The sequence below is a fragment of the Dipodomys ordii genome, unplaced genomic scaffold, assembly GCF_000151885.1.
Source record: "Dipodomys ordii isolate 6190 unplaced genomic scaffold, Dord_2.0 Scaffold129, whole genome shotgun sequence".
NCBI lineage: Eukaryota > Metazoa > Chordata > Mammalia > Rodentia > Heteromyidae > Dipodomys > Dipodomys ordii.
Genome location: NW_012267345.1, coordinates 2276937 through 2286187, shown reverse-complemented (window position 1 = coordinate 2286187; position 9251 = coordinate 2276937). Strand labels below are relative to the sequence as shown.

The following is a 9251-nucleotide window of genomic DNA, read 5'->3' as shown; positions in this document are numbered from 1 at the left end:
AAGCCGGAAGTGGCGCTGTAGCTCAAGTGGTAGAGTGCTAGCCTTGAGCTGAAGAGCTGAGGGACAGCGCCCAGGCCCAGAGTTTAGGCCCCACAACTGACAAAAAAAAAAGGAGAACCAAGTGAGGCCAGTCAGGTCAAAAACTCTTCCTGAAGCCAGGCGCCGGTACCTCATACCTATAATCCTAGCTACTTAGGAGGCTGAGATTTGAGGATCGTGGCTCAAAGCCAGCCTGGGTAGGAAAAGTCTATGAGACTCTTATCTCCAACAGACCACCAGAAAACCAAAAGTGGCTCTGTGGCTCAAGTGTAGAGCGTTATCCATGAGCTGAAGAGCTGAGGGACAGCGCCCAGGCCCAGAGTTCAAGCCCCACAAACGACAAAAAAACAAACAAAAAAACCCAAATTCTTCCTGGGTCTAAGTATGCTGTCAAGACAGAAGCTGCCTTTCTTTTGAACACTGCATCTGGCTTGGTAGGTAGTACCTGGCCATGCTGCCAGCACAGCCTCAGCTGAGCCCAAGAGAACCCCGTACAGCAAGGAGGAAGCAGAGCAGCAGGTGGCTGAACAGAGCCTGGGGGAGAGAGAAACACCTGTACATAAGAATATCTGTTTCATAGCTTAGCTCTAGGCCTTGGCAAAAGACAGCTACACAGACCAAAAAGTAAATTCCCTTTTGTGCCTTAAGGCAGCCTGAAGTGGATTACCGAAGACTTGACAGAAGGACTTGATTTTTCTTTAAGTGACTAATGAAAGGGTCCTCTTTGGAGCTTTTCTGTCATAAAAACTTCAGTGAATATTTTCACTCTCTATGTAAGTAGCTATGATAAAAATATAAAATCACACACACACACACGCACGCACGCACGCACGCACAAACTTTTCAGCCAGGCAAGGTGGTGTACCCTTCTAGCAAAAGCTACTTAGGAAGCTGAAGCAGGAGGGTCACTCCAGCAATATGGGTCTGGGGCCAGTTTGGGCAACATAGGAGACACGGTTCAAATAGTAGAGTAATTAATAGCCATGAATGAAAAGCCAAGCAAGAATATGAGGCCCTGAGTTCAAGGCCCAGTGCCAGCATAAAAGGAAAGAAGAAGAAGGAAAGAAGAAGAAAAGAAAAATCAGTTTAGGTAGAGTGTAATCATACTACTTGGGAGGCAGGGATAAGAAGGAACACAGTTCTCCTACATTAAATAAAAAAAAAAGCTGGCAAGAAACTCCATCTCAACAAATAAACTGGGTATAGTGATTCATATCTGTAGACCTAGATAACTGGGAGGCATACGTAGGAAAATGAGGTATGAGGCTTGCCCCAGACCAAAAGGCTTGACTATGAGGGAAAAATAAAGTAACAGTCTGGTGGTAGGGCTCAAGTAGTAGGGTACCAACCCTACAAGAATGAGTCCATGAGTGCAAACAAAACAAAAACACAGCGTTTGACTTAAAGCAGGAAAAAAAAAAAACAAACACCAAAACCCCTCAACAACTTAGCATAAGCCAATGAGTAAAAGCATCAGATCAAGAGATCTTGGACAAAACAAAAAACAACCTTAGGGCCTGCTTAACACCAGGTTCTACTTTGGGAAGTAGATGAAACAAGAATGATCACCTATGGCCCAAGCAGTGCCACAATCATGCAGCTGCAGAAGCAGTGACGTGAGCGTCACACATCCAGTGTGACAGACAACAAGGGCACAACAACACACACAAAAATCAGGGGGGAGGGGTCAATACTGGGGCTTGAACTCAGGGCCTGGGTGCTGTACCCCTAGCTTCTCTGCTCAAGGCTCTACTTGCTGTTTTTTGGTGGTAACTGGAGATAAATCCCACAGACGTTGATCCTCAGACTCAGCCTCCTGAATAGCATGATGATAGGCACTAGCCACCTGTGCCCAATTCAAACTGAAAATTTTTTTTTAACATTTTTGGTACTGGTCCTGGGGCTTGAATTTAGGACCAGCTCTACTTCTGGCTTTGTTATTGGTTAATGGAGATAAGACCTTATGGACTCTCCTGTCTGGGCTGGCACTGAACTGCAATCCTCAGATCTCAGCCTCTTGAATAGCTAGGAATACAGGTATGAACCACTGGTGTCCAGCTCAAATTGTTTTCTTGTTTTTGGTTTTTGTTTTTTTTTGCCGGTCCTGGGGCTCAAATTCAAGACGTTGGGCACTGTTCCTGAGCTTCTTTTGCTGAAGGTTAACACTCTACCACTTGAGCCACAGCACCACTTCCGGCTTTTTCTGTGTATGTGGTGCTGAGGAATCGAACCCAGGGCCTCATGCCTGCTAGGCAAGCACTCTACCACAAAACCATATTCCCAGCCCCTCAAATTGAAAATTTTAAGTGACACAAAATTTCACCTTGAAATTCAACTCTGAAATAAAGACTTTGTATTCAGTCTCCACGTCAACCTATTCTAAAATCAAAGTGGTCACCCTGGGTCTGAAAGCTGTTGCTGAGCAGCCCAGCAACTTCAGCTGACTATGCTCAGATTAGCCTCAGACTATGCTCAGAAGGGAGCACATCAAAACTGGGCTGGCCTCTAGCGACAGACCAGAGGACTTCGGCAAGCAAAGTTCCACACTTTGCCTGGCTACGTGCTATTTTTTTTTGGGGGGGGGGGTTAATCAGTAATTGTAAAAATTGAAGTAAGTCACTGATAAAATCTTATCATGAGATGGAATAAAACTCTGAGAAGTTAGTTTGAATAAAAAAATTATGACTGGAGAGCTGGGAACATAGCTCAAGTGGTAGAGTATTGCCTACCTAGCAAGCACAAAGCCCTACGTTCAAACATTAGTCCCACACACAACCTAGTACAAACACATTTGTAAGGTTTTGTTTTGGTACCAGTACCAGTGATTGAACTTAGGACCTCTCCTTCTTGCTTGGCTTTTTCACTCAAGCCTGGCTTTCTAACACTTGAGTCACAGCTCTACTTCTGGCTTTTTGCTGGTTAACTGGATAGTCTCTTGGATTTGTTGCTAGACTGGCTTTGAACCTTGATCCTCAGATCTCAGCCTTCTCAGTAGCTAGGACTACAGGCATGATTCACCAGTTTCAACAGCAACTTGTAAGGTTGTAAAACAACTGTCAATTGCTAATCCTAGCAGAAAGCATGCCTAAAGAGGCACCGTGTATGGACATGCTCTTTATTGAACACCTACAAGGTACCAGGCCAAGGCAGGAGGATGAGACCAGGCCCTGCCTCATCTGCCAGATGGCTGAGTCCAATCTCAGGAGCTGAAAATATACAAAGAGACGGGTGGGAACACACAATAGGTAGACAGCCACCTAAGCAATTCCACCAGAGCACTATCAGTGTTCTGCTCTTTCAACTCAAGGCCTTAGCTCATGATCACCAGGATAGACAATAGAGCTGCAGCACCTTGACAAGCTCAGCCCGGAGCTCCTCCTCCTCCGCTTCTGACAGACCCTCCACAGCAGGGGTCCGAGCAGCCACACCTGGGTCAACAGGGACGTCAGTCAGGAAGTCAGACAGCATACCTTTGCTAGGAGAGTTCAAATTGATGTCTGTCAGAAACAAAAGGAGGTCAGAGGGTGTCGAGTAAGTTATCACTCCACTGAAAGAAAGCCAAAAATGGAAAGCCAGAGAGAGAGAGATGGAAGGAAACAACAAAGACCAATGACACTTGCTCTGTGAGAGGCCTATCAAAACAGTACAGGCATTGGATGGAAAGCAGCATTGATGTTTCAGACATCTGAGACACAAACACACCACCATCTTACATTGCTGGGACACCAGAAACACAGGCCAAGGCAGCTAAACCTTAATTCTGTTTTCCCAGTGAGAGTATCATCTCTTCTTGCAGGAAACCATTGCTTTAAAATAAAAATAAAAGCAGCCAGAACGAATCAATTTTCCATTTTTTAGAGTGAGTGAAGAAACAATATGCCCAAAGCATAGTATAGTAAGTCTTGGGGCTGGGAAGGTGGCTCAGTGGTAGAGTGCTTGCCTTGCATGTAGGAGGCCCTGGGATCAATTCCTCAGCACCACATGAGCAGAAAAAGCCAGAAGTGGAGCTGTGGCTCAAGTGGTAGAGCGCTAGCCTTGAGCTGAAGAGCTGAGGAACAGACCCCAGACCCAGAGTTCAAGCCCCATGACCGACTCCCCCGACCCCCCCAAAAAGGCAAAACAATTGGAAAGGAAGAAGACTGTATTAAAACAGACTGGATGCACTGAAAATCAAAGATAACAAGTGTCTGGTTGCACTTATATCCTTTGCATGTCCCATATCACTGAAGTTGTCCAATTCCTAGGCAAGATGTTTTGTAAATGAAACATATTTGCATATCTTTTTTTTTTTTTTAATTTACTGACTGATTTTCCCCTCACTGGTTTTCTGCTCAAACAGGGTCATTACACAGCCCAGGCTGCTCAGACTGGGGATCCTCCTGCCTCAGCTCCTCAGTGCTAAACACAGGCCTGCACCACCACGACCACCTAATTCTATTAAAAAAAAAAAAAGTGTTAGAAACAATCTTGTATAACAGTGTTCAAGTAGGCAGAAATAGAGAAAGAAACGTTTCCTGCTATCAATGCAGGAAATGGGAGTTAAATACTCCCAATTCTGACCTTTTTTAGGAGGTAGAAGAGCTGGTCTGAGGGCATAAACTCAAGTCTGGGTACTACCTTTGAGTTTCTTTGCTTGAGGCTAGCATTCTACCATTTGAGCCACAGTTCCACTTCCAGCTTTTCGCTGGCTAACTGAAGATAAGAGCCCCATAGACTTTCCTACCTGTGCTGCCTTTGAACTGTGATCTTCAGACCTTAGCCATCTAAGTAGCTAGGATTACAGGTATGAGCCACCAGTGCCTTCCTCCAATTCTCACTTTTATTATTTAAAAAATATTTTATTATTATTAAGGTGTACAGAGAGGTCGCCATTTTTTTTTTTTTTTTTTTTTGCCAGTCGTGGGGCCTGAACTCTGGGCCTGGGCGGTGTCCCTCAGCTCTTCAAGGCTAGTGCTCTAGCACTTGAGCCACAGCGCCACTTCTGGCTTTTTCTGCTCATGTGGTGCTGAGGAATCAAACCCAGGGCTTCATGCATGCAAGCAAGCACTCTACCACTGAGCCAGCTTCCTAGCCCCAATAGTAAGTTTTCTAGAGTAGTTTTAGCTTATAATAACAGTTCTTTCCTGAGATCTTGTCTCAAGCTTTGTGCACAGCTCAGTGCATTTGACACCTAATGCACACTATTCTGAGTGGTTCTTAACCCTAAGGTCTCCCTTCACTGGTGCACACTGCATTCTGAGCAGATCTTTTTTTTTTTTTTTTTTGCCGGTTGTGGGGCCTGAACTCTGGGCCTGGGCACTGTCCCCTCAGCTCTTCAGCTCAAGGCTAGCACTCTACCACTTGAGCCACAGCACCACTTCTGGCTTTTTTCTTTTTGCTTATGTGGTGCTGAGGAATCCAACCCAGAGACTCATGCATGAAAGTCAAGCACTCTACCACTGAGCCACCTTCCCAGCCCGAGGTTGCCAGTTTTTAAGTCAGGTAATGAGCACATTTCTCTTTTGGGACAATGTCACCCCTTCCTTTGCTTTCCCCGTTTCTCCCTCCCATCCCTGCCCACAAGCTGCTTAGCTCATTCTCCACATAGTATATCATGAATACATGACTGCATTTGGTCACCCTTCCTCCCTCCCGCACTGCACCTGAGTCTATTTTTATTTTTTCAGTCATGGGGCTTGAACTAAGGTTTGAGCACTATCCCTAAGCTTGTTTGCTCAAAGCTAGTACCCTACCACTTTGAACCACATCTCTACTTCTAGTTTTCTAATGGTTAATTGGAGGTAAGAGTCTCATGGCCTTTCTTACCCAGGCTAGCTTTGAACCATGATCCTCAGATCTCAGCTTCTGCAGTAGCTAGGATTACAGGAGTGACTCACCAGTGTCTGGCTCTGATTCTGGTTTTTAACTGAGACCAGTCTGATATTACTTCATCATTTCTATCCAATGTTAAAGTTACTCAAGGGGCTGGGAATGTGGCTTAGTGGTAGAGTGCTTGACTAGCTTGCATTCAGCCCTGGGTTTGATTCCTCAGTACCACATAAACAGAAAAGGTCAGAAGTAGCACTGTGGCTCAAGTGGCAGAGTGCTAGCCTTGGGCACAGAGGCTCAGGGACAGAACCCAGGCCAGAGTTCAAGCTCCAGGACCAAAAAAAAAGTTACTCAAGTTCAGTATACTCTTTGAAATCTCTACAATTTTTCATGTCTGTAATCTTCACTACTCAGGAGATAAACGTAAGGATCACAGTTCCAAGCAGGAGAATCCGTGAGATTCTCATCTCCAACTGACCACCAAAAAAGCAGAAAGTGGTAGTCATAGCCTTGAGCAAAAATGTTCAAGGATATCACTCTGGCCCTGAGTACAAGCCCCAGAACCAGCACTAGGGGGAAAAAAAGTGAAGGTCACCAAAACAGTTTCTGCCTGTGAAGTTAAAATTGGATCCCACAGAAATTACTCCCAGATACAAACTTGATAATTGCCAAATATGTACTAAGCAACCTATAGTCATTCTTCAAGATAACAACCTCACAGGTAGAAGGCATTCAAATCCCAGGCTCCAATCTTGGTGGAGGCCAGGATTTGAATTTAATACTTAGCAAAAGAATTACAGAAAATAATTGAGAAGCTGATGCCAGAGGCAAACTAGTGATCCGGAGCCCTCACCCCTAGGGTCTCAGCTTTAAGACGTGTGCTCAAGGCAGGTATGATGGGGCTGAGGCTCGGTGGGCTGTAATTCCAGCTACTCAGGAGGCAGAGACTGGAAGGATCAGCCTAGGCAAAAAAATATTAGGAAATTATCATCTCAACCAAAATCTGGACATAGTGGTAGAGGTCCTATAGGCTGAATTACAAGGGAGGCCACAGGTAGGATTGGTCTGAGGCTAGACCCTACAAGAAAACTACCAAAGACTCCCCCATGGTATTACCCGTTTTCACTGTATTGGATATTGGTATAATTTGGTGAGGGGAAGGGAAAAAACAAATTGTTTAAATAGGGATACAGGCTGACCCATTGCAACAATGAGATGTAAAGTCGCTATGTTGAAAAACAAACTTTACAATTTAGGCTGGGGGAGGGGGGGAGTGTAGTTGTGGAGATGGGAGGGAAGGGATGGTAGGGGAAAAACAAAGGAGGAGGCCACAATGCTTGGTAAGAAACATACTCATTACTTTGCTCATATAACTGTAACCCATCTGTACAGTATTTTCACAATAAAAAACTTACTTAAAAAAAAACCACCAAAGAAAAAAGGGCTGAGGCATGGCTCAAGTGGTAGAGCATCTGCAGAAAGAAAGAAAGGGAGAGAGAAAAGAAAGAAAGAAAGGAAAGAAAGAAGGAAAGGAAAGAAAGAAAGAGCCGGGCACCAGTGGCTCACACCTGTAATCCTAGCTACTCAGGAGGCTGAGATCTGAGGATCTCGGTTCAAAGCCAGCCCAGGCAGGAAAGTTCGTGAGACTCTTATCTCCAATAAACCACTAGAAAACCAGAGGTGGTGCTGTGGCTCAAGCAGCAGAGCGCTTGCCTTGAGGTGAAGAGCACAGGGACAGCGCCCGAGTCCAGAGTTCAAGCCTCACAACTGACAAAAGAAAGAACGAAAGAGGAAGAAAAAAGAGAAAGAAAGAGAGAGGGAAGGAGGGAGAGAAAGAGAAAGAGTAAGAGAGAAGAAAGGAGAGAGGGAGGGAAGAAGGAAGAAAGGAAGGAAGGAGGAGGGGAGGGATGAAAAGAAAGACAGAGAAGGAAAAGAGAAAGAAACCAGGAGGGGGGAACTGGGGGAAGAGAAAATGGGAGAAAAATGAGGGAGGGGGTAACAATGGTCGACAAGAAATGTACTCATTGGGCTGGGAAGGTGGCTAGGTGGTAGAGTGCTTGCCTTGCATGCATAAGGCCCTGGGTTCGATTCCTTAGCACCACATAAGCAGAAAAAGCTGAAAGTGGGGCTGACGCTCAAGTGGTAGAGCGCTAGCCTTCAGCTGAAGAACTGAGGGACAGTGCCCAGACCCAGAGTTCAGGCCCTACAACCGACCAAAAAAAAAACAAAAAAGAAAAAGAAATGTACTCGTTATCTTACCTATGTAACTGTAACCCTTCTGTACATCACCTTGACAATAAAATAAAATTAAAAAAAAAACAGAAAAAGGAGGAAGAAAGGGAAGAAGAGAGAAAGAGAAGAAAAACAGAGAAAGAAAGAAAAAAACATGCAAGCAAGTTGGTGTCTCAGAAGGCTGAAGATCATAGTTTCATAAACCGTCCCAGGTAGGCAAATTTGAAAAACTCATCTATAATTATCCAGCAAAAAGCCAAAAGTGGTGTGGCTCAAGTGCTACAGCACCAGCCTTGATCAAAAAAGCTGAGCAAGAGCTTAAGGTCTACATTCATCTGCAAAATGGGAATAATACAAGGATAAATCCTCTCAGTGGGTTACTCTGAAATTACAGAAAGCCATTTGAGAAACAGCCTAATGTCTGGCCCTATTTAAGCGATCAGTGTTTTGTTTTGTTGTTTTTATGTATTGCTGAGGATTGAACACAAGGCCTCACATAGCGAGGCGAGTACTTTACCACTGAGCTCCAGCCCCATCACCTGTAATATCAGAATCTAGTGATTGTGGTGCTTAACTGAATCAGAGATGCAAGTGAAATAATAAAAACGACTGAATTCGTCAGAGCTAGAGACCTTCGATCTTGAAATATTTGCAGACATGTATCAAAAGTAGCTCACATCGGTAACCCTCGCTACTCTGGAAGCTGACATCTGAGGATTGTGGTTCGAATACGGTGCAGGCAAAAAAGCCTCAACGACTCTCGTTTCCAATTAATCAATAAAGATGCCAGAAGCAGAGGTATGGCTTAAGTGACAGAGCTCTAGCCTTAAGCAAACAAACAAACAAAAACACTGAGCAACAATGACAGGCCCTGAGTTCAGATCCCAGGGAACACACATGAAAATCATCCAGAGTGTATCAAATCTTGGATATTCTAGTGCTTAACTGAAATACTGATGCAGATCAAATGGTGGTAAGGCGTCCTGAACTTCTCTTGTAGCTATGACAATGCAGGAATGAATTCAGCATCCTCTTTCTCTGGAGGAAGACTTTGTACTACTTTCTCAAGATGTTACTAAATCCTGGATCTGCCCCATTCTCCACAGGGGCCATCTCCTACTGGTTTGGAGTGTGTGTGTGTGTGTGTGTGGTGTGTGTGTGTGTGTTTGGGG

At 44.7% G+C, this 9251-nt stretch overlaps 1 protein-coding gene across 1 annotated transcript in view; it reads right to left on the bottom strand.

The window, feature by feature from the left end:
* Positions 1-9251, bottom strand: part of Tpd52l2 (tumor protein D52-like 2) — a 22821-nt gene that overhangs the window by 11869 nt on the left and 1701 nt on the right. The window contains exon 2 of the mRNA XM_013030391.1: positions 3391-3536. Within this exon, the coding sequence (XP_012885845.1) occupies positions 3391-3536 (146 nt within the window). The remainder of the gene's footprint in view (positions 1-3390; positions 3537-9251) is intronic.